This window comes from Triturus cristatus, chromosome 10 (assembly GCF_964204655.1).
Source record: "Triturus cristatus chromosome 10, aTriCri1.1, whole genome shotgun sequence".
Classification (NCBI taxonomy): Eukaryota; Metazoa; Chordata; class Amphibia; order Caudata; family Salamandridae; genus Triturus; species Triturus cristatus.
Window position 1 is genome coordinate 1,059,826,955 of NC_140593.1, and position 18,362 is coordinate 1,059,845,316.

General features: G+C 45.3%; 1 protein-coding gene across 2 annotated transcripts in view; it reads right to left on the bottom strand.

Moving 5' to 3' along the window:
- SDK1 (sidekick cell adhesion molecule 1) overlaps window positions 1–18,362 on the bottom strand; it is a 2,285,003-nt gene that overhangs the window by 874,561 nt on the left and 1,392,080 nt on the right. For both annotated transcript variants that reach the window (XM_085629198.1, XM_085629197.1), the window contains one exon: window positions 6,924–7,118. In XM_085629198.1, the coding sequence (XP_085485324.1) occupies window positions 6,924–7,118 (195 nt within the window). The remainder of the gene's footprint in view (window positions 1–6,923; window positions 7,119–18,362) is intronic.

Here is an 18,362-nt window from a genome sequence, read left to right on the forward strand (position 1 = left end):
TGCATCTTCTTGTTGTGCAGATTGAAGACAGTAATGCTTCGTGAACGTGTGGACATTTTTCCATGTCGCAGCACGACAGATATTTTCCAGAGTCACTCCAGCAAACAATGCTGTAGAAGCTGCCATAGTTCTTGTGGAATGAGCTTTGGCTTTCCTCTGTAAAGGTTTGTTGGCCTTGTCATGGCAGAAATGAATCGTAGATGCCAGCCATCTGGCGATTGTTGCCTTTGTCACTGTAGTTCTAAGTGTTGCTTGACCATAGGCCAAGAACAGTTGGTTGGAACGTCTGATGTCTTTAGTTTTCTATAGGTAGAATGTTTAACAGCGCTTAACATCCAGAGAGTGTAATGCTCTTTCAGCTGGAGTGGATGGATCCGGAAAGAAAGTTCTTAATCTTACCGGTTCATTCAAATGAAATTGTGACGGTACTTTAGGGATGAATGTAGAATTTGTTCGAAGGGTTACGTAGTCCTGAGTGAAATTTAAAAAGGGTTCAGTGATAGTGAAAGCTTGGATTTGACTACCCCTTCTTGCAGAAGTAAGAGCCAGTAAAAGGGCGACCTTCCAAGTGAGGAAGTTGAAATCACCGTTGTGGATCGGCTCAAATGGACGTTTCGTTAATTTCGCTAGCACGGTGTCGAGTTCCCACTCTGGAGGGGGTGCTCACACTGGAATCAAGCTATCCTGGCTGAAGAGGGGTGAAACCCTGAAACCGGTCCTAGGATGCTTGTTTCCAGTCCAGGGAGGACCTGGCCTGGCAGTTTGGGCTGGACTGTTCCCAATGGGCACAGGGTCAAGACTGATTTGCATATGGCTGGGTCCAAACTGGAATGGCATGGTGAGCAAAACAATGATGGATTTAGGCCCAGATCTCTGTACTGGGGTGAATGTATGACATTGTTCTGCATTCTGTCCATTAACTATTGTTTTTGCATTTGTCACCCCGAGTGGGATGGGTATGCTCAGACGTGAGTCCCGTGCTCTTCATGCCACTGGAATCAAGCTATGCTGGCTGAAGAGGGGTGAAACCCCTAAACCGGTCCTAGGATGCTTGTTTCCAGTCCAGGGAGGACTTGGCCTGGCAGTTCGGGCTGGACTGTTCCCATTTGGCACAGGGTCAAGACTGATTTGCATACGGCTGGCTCCAAACTGGAATGGCAGGGGAACAACCTTCACATCGCGGTTAGTACACCGCGATGCAATTACATCGCAATCGTTACAACGACTGCATGTTACCACGCCATGCCATTACAACGCAAGTCTTTACATCGACTTGCGCTAGATGGCGTCCTAAGTGAAGATGAACAGAGAGAAGGAAGTTTAGCGCATTTTCTGAATCTGGAAAGAGCAGCAAGATGGACCTTGACCGATGAAAATGTAAGCCCAGACTTGGCTAGAGAAAGCAAATAAGGGAGAATTTGTTCCATAGGAGCTTGAACTGGGTGAATATTACTCGCCTCGCACCAACAGCAAAATCGCTTCCATTTTAGGCGATAAGTTTTGATCGTGCTCTGAGCCTGAGATTTGGCCAAAATTTCACGACAGTCTTGTGAAATGTTGAGGTCCTTGAACTCTAAAAAATCAAGAGCCATGCGTGCAAGTGCGGGGACTGTGGGTCTGGATGAACCACTTGGCCTCTGTCCCACGACAAAATCATAGGCGTCGGAATAAGGCGAATGGGCTTGTCTTGAGACAATAGTAGAAGTTCCTGGAACCAATACTGCCTTGGCCAACGAGGTGTAATCAGAATTAGACGGCAACTCTCCAGCTTCATCTTGTGGAGCACTTTCGGGATCAATTGTATTGGGGGAACAGCGTATGCACAAATCCCTGACCATCGCATAGACAGGGCATTCCCCCTTGAGGCCTGCTGAGGGAACCTGCTGGCATGGTATCGGCATTTCTTGTTCTCCCTCATTGCGAATAGATCCAGTGCTGGTTTGCCCCAAGCCTGCAAAACTCTGTTCGCCTGCTCCTCCTTCAGCTCCCACTCCTGACAGTCTGATTGAGACCTGCTCAGCGTATCCGCCAGAGCATTGTGGAGACCCCTGACGTGCTCGGCTCTCAGGGTTATTTTGTGGAATGTGACCCACTCCCACAATTCCTGAGCCTCCTGCGAGAGCGTAGCTGATTTTGTTCCTCCTTGCTTGTTGATGTAATACATGCTGGTCGTATTGTCGGTACGGTCCAGCACTGACGAACCCGCAATCCTTGAGAGGAACGCTTGCAGAGACAGAAAGATGGCGCAGAGCTCCAGTCTGTTGATATGCTGTTGTTTGTGTACTTGAGACCATTTTCCTTGAATCTACAGTTCTAGCAGATGACCTCCCCATCCCCCCATGGAAGCATCTGTCGTTAAAACAAAGTCTGGAATGTTTGGTAGGAATGTGAGACCTTGGGCTAGATTCGCTGTTTGTGACCACCAATGCAGAGAATCTATCATCGTGGCGTGACCCTGATGGAATCGGCAAACAAACCCACGGTTTGTTGGCATTGAAGGTGTAGCTCCTCCTGAAGAGGTCTCTTTTTGAGACGTGCCAAGGGTATGAGATTTATTGCAGAAGAGCACATCCCCAGGAGTGAAGCAAACATCCGGACAGAAACTTCTTGAAATTAAAGTTGCTAATTTTTGGAGACGTATTTGGCAGTCATGTGACGAGAATGTTTTGCACTGGACAGTGTCTAGCATTGCTCCGAGAAAAGGAATGACTTGGAGTGGATGCAACTGCAATTTGCTCTAGTTGAGAGTCAGCCCCAGAGAAGCGAAGAGATGGAGACATGCTGCTGGGGCCACCTTGGCTTCTTGTTCCGAAGGACCTTTGATCAGCCAATCGTCGAGATAAGGGAAAACCTGGATTCCTTGAGATTTCAATGCTGCTGCCAGTGGTGCCAAGCACTTCATGAAGATTCTTGGTACCGATTTCAGCCCAAACGGGAGCACTTTGAACTGATAGTGGGCGCCAGCCACTGTGAAGCGAAGATATTTGCGATGCTTGGGGTGGATAGGGATGTGGAAATAAGCATCTTCCATATCCAGAGAAGCCATAAAATCTCCTTCATTTAAACAGCTTAAAATCTCGGAAAGCGTGATCATCCGGAAACTTTGCTTTTTGAGGAATTTATTGAGCTCATGGAGGTCCAGAATCGGTCGCCATTCCCCTGACTTCTTCTTGATGAGGAAGAAACGAGAATAGAAACCGGTTTCTCTTTGAGATGATGGAACCTTCTCTATTGCATTCTTGAGGAGCATCGTTAAGGCTTCTTTGAATAATAAGTGAAGACGAGTAGGAGGGGGACCCCTGGGCGGAGTAGTAGGTGGCTGTTTGATAAATTCCAGGGTGTGGCCGTTAGTTACTAGGTCTAGAACCCATCGTTCAGCAAGTAACTTCCTGCCACTTGTAAACAAAAGCTGAAATCTTCACGCCCACTGGTATGGAAGGTAATCTGGCTGGCGCTCTGTGGAGATCATTGTTTTCTGTTGGTATCTCGACCTTGATTCTGTGATCGTTTTCAACCACCATGACGGTAGAAACTAGCCATAGAGGATTGGTGGTATGATGACTGGTTGTAAGTCTGTCTATACTGCGACTGATCCTGCCTGTTTTGTTGGTTTTGGTATCCTCCTCTTGAAGTAAAACCCTGTCCTCTTGCACCTCTGAAAGATCCATGACTGTATTGAAGGGCGCCTAACGATCTAGCGGTATCCGTGTCAGTTTTTATAGCAAGGAGGGCCTCATCAATGTGTTTACCAAACAAAGACTCTCCGTCATAGGCCATGTCTAGAATCTTTGTTTGTACCTCCGGCCTGAAAGTTGTGGCTTTGAGCCATCCTATGCGTCTAAGCACTGCAGCCCCGGCGAGCTGACGAAAGTTGGTGTTTACAATGTCCAGTGCTCAATCTATAGTTTCAGATGCGGCTCGTTCTCCCTCCAACAGAATTTTCCTTGCTTCCTGTCTACGGTCTTCAGGAATGAGGTCAATAAGACCCGCCATATCTGACCACATCTGACGGTCATAATGGCCGATTATCGTCAGAGAGTTAGCAGTTCTAATAGAGGCCGCTGCCATGGTAGAGAATTTTTTACTTATAAGGTCAAGCCTTCGTCCTTCCTTGTCAGGCGATATGGTGATAGGTGTTGCAGGGTTTTTAGATCATTGTTGGGCGGCTTGGAAAAATTACAGAATCTGGTCGTGGAAGTCCAATCAGACAAGATGGGCTGTTAGCAGGGGCACGGTACTTTTTCTCTATGCGAGGAAGCGCTGCCAGAATAGACGCAGACATCTTCATGATCTTAACCCCTTCATTCCAGATATAGTTGATTATTGGAATAGCTCGCGTGATCTTCCTAGACTCTTCCTTGAAATCATGCAAAAAACAGTCTGTCTGTTCGACTGTAACAGGCAGCTGGAATCTAGTTGCTGCCCACTGCATTAAATTATGAAAGCCCGCGATATCCTCAGGGGGAAAATCAGAAGGTAGAGGAAGGGGTGGAGAAGGCATCGGTATTATATATTCGTCCCAGGGATCCGTAATATTAGTATTTTCAGGTAATTCTCCCTCTTCAACCTCCTCTTCAGAGGATGTAGTGTCATGGTGCACCTGTTCAGATGGACCTGAAGGATGAGCTGGTGTAACAGAAACCTCAGACTGAGGTAACGGATCAGGGACCACCGCTGGTGTGGGTGAAGTTTTCTGGGACAGCTTGTTGTGGGGGAAACCTTTGACGGTAATCCGCCAGCATGGCCTGGAGATCCTGTAGGAGCGTTGGAGGGAGGTGGCTCATTTCTCTCTGGCGTGACTTCGAGGAAATCTATGGTATGGAACCATAAGTTCTTCCTGGTAATATTGTTCCTGATAATCGTCGTCGTCATCATCTTGACACTTAATGTTAAGCTCAGAAGGATGGTGAGCTGTGCCAAATAGTCCCTCATCGTCTTCGTCCTCATAGTCCTCATCTTCAGCATAAGTTTCCAAAAGATGTGAAGGCAGAAGCGGAAAGATTTTACTGTAATCCTGATGCCTTTGAAATGTCTTGAGTTGAAAAGGTCCAGACGATATGGGCGTTGACTGTGAAGGTAAAAGTACCACCGCTGATACATGAGATTGAATTGGTAAATCCGTCGTCGACGCGCTCTGCGTTGACAGGCTCTTCATCGACGGGATCGTCGTCGACGGAGTCTTCGCTGATGCGGTCGTCGACAGGACAGTCGTTGACGGTGACATCGTCGATGGGGCAGACGCCGACGACGTAGACTTCGTCGATGATGATATCTTCATCGACGGTGGATGCTTCGTCAACAGGGACTTCGTCGATGACTTCCTCGTCGACGATTCCTCAAAAACAGACTTCTTAGTCGTGATTGAGATTCTAGTAGACAGAATAAGCGAAGTAATGGCCGTCGTCGAGACAGTAGCTGTCGACGATGGGGCAGAAGAAGTCACAGAAATCGTCGACGATGGAGTCAAAGTGAGAGATTTGACATGGCTTTTACTCACAGTTTTTGAAGTAGATATCTTCTTAGACTCCTTGACCGATGTAGAGGGTGGAGACAGCGCTGACCCAGAGGTAAGCTTAGGCGACCTCTGTGAAGGGTCAGAAACATCATGGGAAGATTTATGGTGTTTTCTTCCCTCACTTGAAGAGCTGTCATGGGATCTAGCTCTTTTGCTAGAAGTTAAGGCTCGGTCATCCTCCTCAGCCGAAGAAGATTTGAGCCACAAAACCAGCCTTGCCTCTCTATCCCTAAGAGTCTTAGTAGGGAAAGTACGGCAGATCTTGCAATCCTTCGCCACATGCTTAGGATAAAGGCAATAAATGCAGTCCTTATGCTGGTCATCAACATGGACCCTCTTCTTATCCCAGGTCCTGCAGGGTTTGAAGAGAGCTTTTCTGTTAGACATTCTGAAGAGTTGAAGTGAAGATCTGAGTTGGCACTCAGGGAGACTCCCTTCCACACGACGTGCGGTGAAAATCTGAGGAGAACTGCCTCTGCTGAGAGTGTTCTAGAGGGTACTGGTAGGTGATTGGTTGGAGCTGACTTTTTGTTCTTTTTACTGTAATGATGTAGATAGGCTACTAAGATTGAGGCCTTAGGCTTTTTTCTTTTAGCCTACTACTGTTATTTACTTATGGCACTACTTTTGTAACTTACGGTGGGACTCCCGCCTCGGCGACGGGGAATGATTCAGGCATGTGAATCTATGAAAGATACCCCAATACTGGATAAAAAAAGAAGAACTGATCAAAAATTCAAGCAGGGCGTGGCTAGAAGAATTGGAGAAGATATGGGGTAGGGGAAATGGACAAGGGGACAGTGATAAGAACGGGACAGCAGCACAAGTTCAAAAGAGTGAGAAAACACATGCCCCCCTGTGAGGCGCTAAAGGCAAGTTGTTCTCTGAATATGAACAGTGGAAGGACATGAGTGATCCAATCAAAAAGAGAGTAACGAAGTTATGCTCCGTAGATGGGGAAATTCAAGAGAAGCAAGCAAAGGCATCGAATAAGAAGCAAGCGTACTATAGTGATAAGCGAGTCAACCAATGATAAGCAGTGGGTTGGCCAAAAGCCCACAGTAACTACTAATATTGGTATTGTTGTCTTCTGCTGCAGATAGCTAAAAGCTCTGTATGCAAGACCTAAAAAGTTAAATGGAGAAGAAGGGAGGGGTGAAATATGAAAGGACAAAGAGGGGGGGACTACACTGCCAGGAGGACACTACATAGTGTGAGCAACAGTGATCTTTCTGCAGTGTATCTACCTAGTTTGTAGGCAAGGAAGGATGCCCGCTGACTGATCCTCATTAACCAGAGGAAAATAAAGCGAAATAGTTTTTAAATGAAGAAATTAGGCGAAATATTTTCTCTGTCAAAGTATCCCCTATATAGGTTGTGTTCTTTATTCATTTGCTGCTTTACTCACTTGTAACATCAAGGTAGGTGTCCGCCTGGATCTCCCCCGCTTCATTTCTGGCGACACACTGGAAGATGCCAGAGTCGCTGGGCTGCAGCCCCCGGATTTGTAATCCTGTGCTCCCCATCACTTTGTAACGCGGGTTTTTCAGAACACTGATGGCCACAGAATCTTTGTACCACTCCAGAGCAGGGATCGGAACACCTGTGGAGTAAAGAGGTAAGTATTTCAATCCTTACAAATATTTTAACTCATCCATTTCAGAACCTAAGATTGTGGCGGCGATAGATAGTAGCTTTAACAATAGCATTAGTATTAATATATGCAGATTTCAAGGTATGAAAGAAAGGTGCATGCATGTATTTTGGTATTTGGTGTGTAACGTTAATAGCCCTTGTTTTGACACATGCCTTCTTTAAGTAATTACATTTCATAATGTGATGAAGACAGAGGCTGGCTGATTTAAATTATAGTCAAAATGCTACTAATGTTCTAAGCATTGTGCAGTGTAAGGTTACATTTCATCACAATTGAACGTCAAACTTCAAACCAAGGCACACCACAACCTGGTGAAAGCTGTATATGAATTAGCAGTTTATTTTGGCTTTATTGGCAGGTGTTATTTATTTGCATGTTATTGATGCAAATGCCAAACAGAGAAACAACTAAAGAAGCAGATATTTAAAAAAAGTAATGTCAGTAAATACTTTATTTCGGTTGACGACCATAAAAGCAGCATAAGGTAAAGGCTACGTTAGGTTGATAAACAATAAATTAAACAAATAGATTCAAATCTGAAATTTTCCAAAGGGACGATGCCATAATAACAAATATTTCATTTTGTGTTGTAATTAAAATCTGAATAAAAACTTTCCCACTTTAAAACATAATTTGGGGGTGATGCTGTGTAAAATAAAATTTTGTTAAAAGTAAATCTGTTCTTGGGTTATTATGTTTAGTGGTTCATCAAGTGGTGGTGTGCAACTGTAGCTAAGGTGTTGTTAGAAATGGGATATCCTCACAGCTGACAACCAATGTTAGAAATTGGATTTCTGGTTGGCTAGGGCTTGCGCCTAAATCAGGCAGAATTCTCCACTCTAGTCAGGGCAAGGGAGTTACACACCCAAGATAACCCCTGCTCACCCCCTTGGTAGCTTGAAACGAGCAGTCAGGCTTATACCAGAGGCAATGTGTAAAACGTTTGTGCAACACACACACAACAGCAGCAACACACTAGGCACACCAAAAAAGAAACTCCACACAAGGTTATATAAAAAATAACCTTTGTATCATTCAAAACACATTAGATCATAATCACACATATACACTGTGCCAACTGGCAACAGATAGTAATTTAAGGGGATTATATACATGACAGGGCCAATCAGGCCACTGTCAGAACCATCAAAAAGCACAAGTAGCAAATATAAGGCAACCAGCAACTACTGGTAGAAATACTGTATTTAGCATTATCACAAGCAACATAAACACGTTATGTCTGCATCACATTAGGCATAAAACACATTATGCATAAACATCATAAGCATAAATCACATTTAGGAGTGCACCGTAGTAACACTCCCCAGGTGCATACATCACCCTCAGCATAAACACATTATGCAATCCTTTAGGGCCTTGCGCCCTCCTAGCACACACAGGTACCAACCATGACCCCAGGCCAACTGGCCTTCCTCTGGGGCCCAAATGCCCTTTGTCCCAAATGTCAGGGCGCAATTATAGGACCTTCCATGGCCCTCTGACTGCCTTGGCAGCAAAAGCAATGTGTGTAGCACACTGGGGGTAGGGGGTGCAATTCACCCCTTCCTTATCGTTACCAAAAGAAATGACCCCACGTTGCAGCTGCCTGCGTGCTCGCGGTGCAGCTGTGACGATCCACCAAGCACTTGGCACTAACAGTGCCTTAGGGAGCCCTTCCGGTGCCGCTCTCGGCACCACTATGCGGCCAAAGGAAAGTAGCGCTGGCACTAACTGTGCCCTGTGAGTACGGACAATGCTCCCACTCAGCCCCCACTCACCGGGACTCCTCCGGTCTGCTGGCCGTGATGATGCTGCCTCTGGCACTCGCTCTTCTCCACAAGGCCAGGGCGTTACTCCCCCTCCTTTAGAGGAACAATGTTGATGCGGCAGCCGCGCTCCGGTGTAGGTGACCCGAGCCGGCATCTGCTCTGCTGGGGAAACTCCGCCCCCGGTCAGGCGGACTTGCCTGACTTCCGGCTCTCCCGCGGCTGAGAACAACAAAGTGTCCGGCATGTCTTCTGAATAGGGACGCCCCTGGGCCAAGGTACTTCGGGCCCCAGACACCCCAATGGTTCCAGTAGTGAATGTCAGTAGCGGCCGCCAACTCGCAGTGCCTGTCCTGACTTGAGGCTCTTTCACTCTGGCCGTTGTTCCGCCCCGCCCACAACCAGGCTTAGCAGCGGCCTGACTTCCGGTTTTGTGGGGAAACTTCACGGCGCAAGGTTCCCTCAATCTTGGGACCGGCGTGCCGTCTCGTTCTGCGCCTGGTGGGCAATCTGGCGCTCGAGCCCCCGTCAGCTCCAAAAGCCCCCAGGGCCCACCAATCAGGGGCGCTCTCCACGGCATCTCAGCTCCCAGCAATGCAGCCCAACACACGCTGCACGGCCTCACTGTTCCTGGTGCACAGACCAGGTAGGATCCCACTCTTAGGGATCAGGCCCACAACAGGCCTCTCTGCAACCAAGATGACGAGACGCTTAGTCCAGAGCCCAAAAAGGCAAAACTGGGCCCAGACAGGCCATCTCACAGGACCCTCCAGCAGAGAGGCAGTACCTCGTGGTGGGTCCTCCTGGGGCCCAGCGGCACAAGTAACCCCCTAACAGCACAAGGAAGCACACTCTCATGGGGTCACAGCCCCAATATTTATACAACATTTTCCCTTTGTCTGCCCTGGTACAGGGCTTGGGGGATCCAGCCTCAACTGGTTCTGAGGGGTGTTGAAGCACTCTGTTTACCAGGCTTCCACCCTCCTTTGTCAGATGGGGCTCGGTCCTCAGACACACCACGGGGGCGGAGCCAGCATTCACCTAGGCAGGCACAGACCTATTCAGGGTCAGGAGGCTACTTCTCCCACTACTCCAAATGCAGATCTCCTATTCAGCCTAGCACTGATCACTCTGCCCTCCCTGGAGCCACACACCTCACCAGCCCCTGTCACTCCAGAGCCAGACATGCAATACACATCAAGCAGGCTGACACGGCACTAGGAGAGAAGAATTTCGTAGGTGGCGCACCACTCTTGACGAATGTGTGACTACAGAGGGTCGCCCTCTACTCCAGTGCCATTTCTAGCTTTCCACTTAATAAACTCTGTTCCTATTGGAAGAGTAAAGTTACAAAAACACTCCAGACTCACAGGTGGAGTATAGCCCATTAGAGTGGGCAGTGAGAGGGTTTTGGAAAAGTAGCATAGGGATCCAACTTGTCCTGATGAATGCCGGAGAATAAGCTTTGAACCGGCAGAAACATGTTGACCGCTATGCAGAATGGAGGGGTGGCGAGCACTTAATTTACTCACACCACCACTATCCAAATAGGTATATTTTTTATATACCATTTTAACTCTGACTAGGGAATCTAGGAATAAAATTATTATAGAGATATCCCTTAGCCAGTTTTAAAATTCACGACTTTTCTGCACTTTAGGATCCTGTCATTTCCGTTTGTCTTTATCACTGTTGTATTGTTTACCCCTCCCGATTGCTACGCCTCTAGCGTTGGTTTTGCGCAGAGGCGTTAGTAGCAGCCCTATGATGAAGCATGCCACAACTTGTTGTGGGTGAGGGCAGTTTTTACAAAGTGTGTGTGCTCTCTTAAATCTATTACATTTGCAAACATACATAGGCCGATTTTTAGTTGCTCTACCTCCTTGTGTGTGTTTACGTACTACTTTTTGAGGAGGATGAGGTAGGGTTTTTTGCCTTCTCCCCCCTTTTCTTTATTGTGGGTATTAGGCTGACACATAGCACACAGAAATACCAACATCTAAAAGAGGCATTTCTAAATTAGAGATAATAAATCTGCGCACACCATTGCGCAGCATTTATTATTACTATTCCAAACATACCAAACCTGACCACGCTGCTCCTCTCATATGCATTCCTATGGGAGGGCAGCCTCACAGCATTGAGAAACCAAAATGGCTGTTTGTCACCACCAGGACATGTCACACACTTGAGGTACATTTCCTACCTTTTACCAACAATGCACCGTGCCCATAGACCTAGCTAGGGACTACCTTAGGTGTGACTGACATGCAGTAAAAGGGGGGTCACAGACATGGCACACACTTTAGGTGTCACGTCACAGCGGCAGTAACACTGCGCGCACAGGCCCTGCAATGGCAGAGGCCTGAGATAGGTTTGAAGGGCTACTTGGTGGGTGGCGCAATCAGCGCTGCAAGCCCACCAGTAGCATTTAATTTACTGGCCCAGGGTATCTGAGATACCACTTTACAAGGGACTGACAGGTAAATTAAATACGCCAAATAGGTGTAGACCAATCTTACCATGTTTAACACAGAGAGCACTCACACTTTACACTGGACAGCAGTGCTTAAGTGCCCGGAGTCCTAAAACCACCAACACCATGTCAGAAAAAAGGCTAGGAGGAAGGCAAAAAGTTCAGGGATGATCCTGTAAAAAAGGGCCAAGTCCAACAGGTGTCTTGGTTACAATCAGCGTATATGCTTGGTGGTCGTATTCAGGCAAGTATCCTAGTGCGAATGGGCCAGACTGAGTCTAGAAATGTGGCTTTTGAGAAAACCACGCAAGACCACATATCTGACCTGCAGATGCGCAATGCTTGTTTATATAGCCTTATTCCAAGGCGTCTGCACAAGTGGACAATTGAGCGTCTTCGTTGTTTGGAATATGCAGGGCAGAAAAAAGAGTAAGTGGGCTTCGGTCTCCTGTGCTGTGCCACATATTGAGCATACAGCACTCCCTCTTGGATGAGATCTCCATTTGCTGGTAAAGACTGCGAGTAGCAGAGTACCCAGCCTGACTTTGATGTACAAAGATCTAGTAGATGGCGGGTCAATTTCATTCAAGAAGCTTTTGAACCTTGGCACAAGTAATCTGGATCCTTCAAACTTTTGCATAAGCTGTTCAGAGCATTAATCGCTTTTTACTTGATGGAACACTATTGCTGTATAATCCTCCCTCCATCTCTTCTTCCCATTTTTAATTATTTGAGTGCTGTCGAGGTTTTGTCATTCTTTACTCCTCAACTGGTGCAGAACTCACCGCAGTGATCTTGGCAACTATAATTTAGCGGAAGAGTCACTACTTCCTGCTCCTCCCGCTGGAATGATGCCAATTTTTAGCACAAAAGCAATGCACAATAGACTTAATATTTTGTTTTTGACGTTTTGCCAAACAATGTGTTTTTATTTATTTACTTGTTTATTTTTCATTTACTAGATCACAAACTGATATCTAATATGAGCATACTTGCTTTGAATATTCTGGCATTTATGGCAGGCAAACAAGGGGAGTCCAACATGGGCCCAAGAAAGCCGGATCCATGCCTGGTTTCCAAAACAGCCACAAAGTGCTGGGGCCAAAAGTTTCTGGTATGAGCCCGCCGAACGCCACCGGTGCTAAATGCCAAAACTGGAGTCCATTTCATGTATCTTCTTTCCACTACCCTTCACTTCCTGACTCTTTAGCTCCCCCCTGCAGGTTATTTTCCCCCCTCCTTTCTTATCTTTCTATTCCTTCAACTTTCTGCTTTTCTCCCAAGCACACGATCAAGGCCTGATGATGAACAATATGTCTGGATCCCCAAAATTGAGTGCCGGTGCCCACCCCCTGTATGCAACCAATCGCACACATTCTATGGCAGGACCAGAGGCGAGGATTATGCTCTGCTTTCTTTATTTCCTTTTTCAGCAGAACTTCAACTTCAGTAACAAAAAAGAAGACTACCTTTCCCATGAGCACCTGGGAAAAGGTCAACATGTAACAACCAATCAAGAGTCCAGTATGTGTACAAAGCCAGTCCACTCTTGGACCACTACCTCTTTCTTTCCTGCTCCAGCAGTTAAGTGCACCATTTTTCCTATACTCCCCTTATGGCTTTCCTGCACCTACCTGGGAAACTCACAGTGAAGCATTGCAAAAGAATACAGAAATCTCCAAGAAACTTGATTCGTGATGGGAAAACCCTCCCTCAAAGGTCCTGGTAAGTTCCCAGGGACCTGTAAAGTGCACTGTATGAAAGGATTTATTGATTGCTTCCTAGTTAAAGACACTGACCTTTGCAGGGTCTCTGACACTTCTTTCAAGGTAAGGGATTGTTGTAAAAAAGAAAGGTGTCATTAGGAATCCTAACTAGTGCACTGCACTCGGGTTTACCTGATCCCTTCCTGAGAGGTCAGGAGCAGGTGGGGAACGGGGGGACTCGGGGGGTCCTATCACAGGCCACATTCCATCTTCACATGCATTTGTAATAAAATTATTTTTACTTCCCCTGTTTCCCCAGAGAGAGCGTCAGTGCGTGGAGACTTCTTTCTCTGCCTACCGTGACTTTATTTTAGACATGTATAATGCATCTCTATAGTGCAGGAGAGGAATTTGCGCTATACAATTTTAAAATGGATAAATAAGTAAAAACGGTATGGATAGCATCCAATCCGCAGGCATCAAAGTGATCTGCAATTTGTTTAATTATGTAGAGGAGTAAACAAACCCTACAGCGGGGCTTCAGAGCTGCCACTTAAAGAATCAAAAATGAACTTAAAAGGAAAGCAACGAATGGGTTTGTGAAAACTCCCTCCTTTGTTAGGATGGATTCCCTGGGGCAGGCGCACAATGCTTATTTCAGCCATTGTCCGTCTTTCAGGTATACACCGATAGGTCTGGGGCAGTACTCTGTAACTTAATTTTTTTTATATATTTATAGTTGAATGCAGTTTATGTAATTGTTATTTCCAGGTATAATGCTGATTTAGAACTGTCTTGGCTATGCCTATACTTTAAATGTATAATTAACTGGATTGTAATAAGAAAGGAAGTAGTTATTCGAAGTCAATGCAGTGTGATAAAAAAGTAACACAAATGATGAATCCCCAGATGCACATTCGCAGTCCTGAGTTATTTAGGAAGATAACATGTACTAAGTAAATAACAAAAATGCAGCGTGCGGTATTTACTGTGTGTGATATTAAGCACTGATATATGGACACCAACGGTCCAGATATCACTAACCTTTCCTGGTGTTCAACCCCTTCGTGCCTATCGGGAGCACCTTTTAAATAAAAATGTATAGAAAACTACTGATTGGATGTGAACCAAATAATGAAAAAGCAAGCTTTCTGAGTAAAGTCCTAAGTTTCTGTCAATTTCTCCCCCACTTTTTATTACATTTTTGAAAAACATTGCCAACGAATAAAGTAAACAGATGACATTATCCTAAACATAGTCACAGTGCTTTTATCGAGAGGTGTAGTTCTTAGGAAACATGAAGGGTGATGAATTTGCCCAAAAGATGTTATTTTGAAGATTGTATAAGCAGACAGCAGCTTGGACTCCGAGAAAAGAGGATTTGTGCGCTAAAATGAGGGGTTTGTGGGCAGCTAGGGTCTTTATGCTAAAACCAGTGAGCATTTTGGCTATCTATGTGTTTTTTACAAATCATAATGATATCTCTCAAGACCAAAGTAGCATTTGTGTGTGTATTGACTGTTTGTTTATGTACACACCGCTGAGGGGGAAAAAAAACCTCTGAAGCTCGCCTCTTTCCTCTTATATCACTCCTTACTTATACTCAGAGCTGACAAGCCCTCACCACAGTACCAGATCATTTTCAATCCCCAGATCATAAACCCCCCACACTCTTCTTTCATGTCCAAGTTTGCCTGCCACCTTTAACTACTCTTAACACCGGTGCCTAGTCAGCCTATTCTAAAATCGGCAGCAGACACATCACTGCAAAAAAACACTGCAAAATATTCTGTCTACGTATACTACTGTTCGGCCTTCCCACTTCCCATCATCTCTAAATATCTTAAATGACCTTCCTCCCTACTCATACCCTTTTGGAGACCCTAGAACCTGGATTTGGTGCTCTTATTCAATTGAAACAAACCTCTACAAAGGGTCCAACTTCATAACCTCTGCCCATTTTAATCACTTCTCTTTCCCTGCTTCTTGCTGTCTCTGCTGCTTCGAGACTGTTGATCACCACATCCTACCGTCCATAGTACCCAATCTTACCAATAAACTGGCTTGCACCCCATCTCTCTGATCAACCTTATTTTGATGCTACTCACTCACTGTCCATCCAGCCACCCTTACCAGTCGATGTCTCAAAAGTCTCATTCTGAAGTACTCCATTCTCACTTCATAGCTTGTGTGCAGAGGGGGTTGGCCCCTTGCGCGCAGAAGGGTTTGGCTGCAAGGACTGGCTTCCAACCTTCCGCTGGTAACCAACCACTGTTGCACATGATCTTGGGTACTTTGTTCGTGCCGGTATGGATTGACTTGCACCCATCTTAAAGGAAGCAGCCAAACCCTGCTGCACACAGCTTCTAGCCATGTGGAGGAGGGGTTGGCCAATGGACCTCCACCCAATCCTCCACAAGCGTTCCTCTGCGGTTTTCCAACCAACCCTGCGCACGAAGTACATAGCGAAGGTTGCTCATAGGGCTTGGCCTCATGGCCAGGCACTTTGGTTAAACTTGCAAAGGTAACCAACGCCTGCTGAGCACAAGTTTGTCTACCCAAATATGTACTATGTTTAAATTAGTGAGCAGTTAAGCATTCGAAACAATGGGTAGGATAGGTAAACAGATGGGACAGGGGGTGCTGTACTTAAGCAGAGATCCCTCTCTTTATTTGTAGCCCCCTTAAAAATTTAGTATGCCTCAAATTAGTAAAAAAGCCATACCTGCCCTCATATTTTTAACCTGCTGGTTTCGTACCTGCAATACCACCTCAATGCTCATTTACTTCACTTGGCTGCTGAGGAAAGGCTTTCAATTCACCAGCTCTTATTCCAACAAAATTGCATTCAGAAGTGCCTCACTTTTCTCTTGAACACACTATTTTAACACTCTAGTTGTTCACTAGAACTCTGTGGTGAATCTGTAGTGGAACATTGGGGAATCAACAAACAGGCAGCTACTATACTGCTGGGCGTATGTTAAACTCAACATACCAGACTTTTTTAACTGATGCTACTGAGGAAGATATTTGAGAATTTTTAGAAAATGTGTGCTCAGTTTAGCTTTCTAGAGCACTAACCATACGTTCTATTAGGAAATGAAGGACTTCATTTTGTTCATTTCTAAACAAAATGTTTTTAATTTTACAGCTTTGATTCTCAAGATGGCTTTCACATGTACCACAATTTTGTCCTAAATATAGAATGTTACTTCTGTGGTTCTTCATTAGAACACCTCAGTGAAGCAGCAGTAGAACACTGGGAAATCAACTCATAAGCAGCTGCTGTTATCGGAAGTACGTTTTACTCAGCATACTAGACTTTCTGACATTGATGAGGAAACTATCTGAGAATTCATTGAAAATGTGTCCTACACAACACTACCCATAATTTCTATGACCAAAAAAACCTTTGTTTTGTTCATTTACTGGAGTAATCTCTGTAGGAAATGTTTTCAGCTTTTATTCCATCAAGATGGCGTCATGGCATACCACACCTTTGTGATAATAATATAATGTAAGCGCTCTAGTTGTTCATTAAATCACTGGAATGCATTGAAGACAATGAAATGGTTCAGGACTAATATTAGGTAGTATAAACCTTCTGCTCCAACATTACAATGCATGTCTTTCTGTTTATTCTATATTTCTTTTTAATTTGGAACATTCTGCCCTCAGTGGGTAACAGAGTTATAGGCTCGGTCCTATAACTCTGTTATAATTAGTACTGTACCACGAACAAATGATTTACATTGTACCTAAAATCTGTAATCACCCTTCTTATATGTTCCTTTTTGTGGCCCTCAAAAATATGCTTTCACTACAAAGCATTTCAATGGAGACCATGTCCAGAGTCCTGTAATGGCTGCCACAACACGGTGTGGCCAGCCAATCAAGGTGGAGTCCCTTTGTGCCACCCATCCTAAATTCCCCTGGGGTTAAGGGTGCGCTCACCTTCACCATTATTTGTCTTTTTTTAATTTATTTTCAGGATGCCGGGATCATGCCCCCGGGTACTGTAAAGCTCACCACAACACATTCTTCAGGTTGTGGTTTGCCAATCAGGAATAACCAATCTCCTTTAAACTGGCCAATCAGAGCATATATGGACACCAATGGTCTAAATATCACTAATCTTTCCTGGTGTTTAACTCTTTCATGCCCATCCAGAGCATATTTTAAACACAAATGTATTGAAAACAACTGAACAAATTTAAACCAAATAATGAAAAGCATGCATTCTGAGTAAAGTTTTGAAGTTTCTGTCAATTTGTTTTCACATTTTTTTTAATATTTTGAAAAAACAAGAAAAACCCTGCCAACAAATTAAATAAACAGATGGCATAATTTATATACATTTTCACCAGCAAATTCAATCCATCCCCTCTCCCATCCACAGCCCGTAAACTAACAACTTTGGTCCCACCAGACAGCCAACGCTTTGTTGTACTTGCGCTGGCAACCACAAGCTTTATCAGAAGATTTTTGGCCACGATACAAAGGTCCCTTCCACAAGCACACTCGTCAACCACAGCTGGACCAGCAGCAATCCAACACCTGACAATGTCTCATTTTACTTTCTGCCAAATTTGGTGCGATTGTGTTCAGACGATATTTTTCTGCATCAAAGAGCAAACTTTCCCACAAAAATTAAAAAGAGAACTCAACGTTTTGGGACACCCACCTCCTTTTTTCATTGGCCCCCTAATGATGGATCAGTGCAAAACTTTGCATGAAGGAGCCAAAGAAAACACACTTGCTTGGGAAAGTTTCATGCAGATTTGTTGAAAAACTCCAAAGGAGACAAAAATGCTTTTCCTATGGACAATCTGACCTGATATAGTTAATCTGGCGCTATGGTCTCCATAGTAATGTAATTTACATATATATGTGTGTATGGATCTGTGTATTATGTATGAATCTGTGTGTAGTGGAGTGGTGTGGCTCACTGGTTAGAGGCGGCAGACCCGGAAGCAGAGGTCGGCCTGGGACCAGGGTTTGATTCCCGACGCGGCAGGGTCTTGGGCCAAGGTCAGCGGACTCGATAATTCTCGCCTCCTGCCTACTCTAACCATGGATCCCACTCAGCAACTCTGGGCAATAGGTTGCTTAATCTCCACTTACGGCCCCATCAGCGCCGGGGATGCTTGTCTTCACCTTGGAGATGCCCAGTAGGGACCATCTCACAGGGAAAGCCAGGATGGGTTCCCCAGCAGTATACAGCGCTGGGACGCCCCGTTGC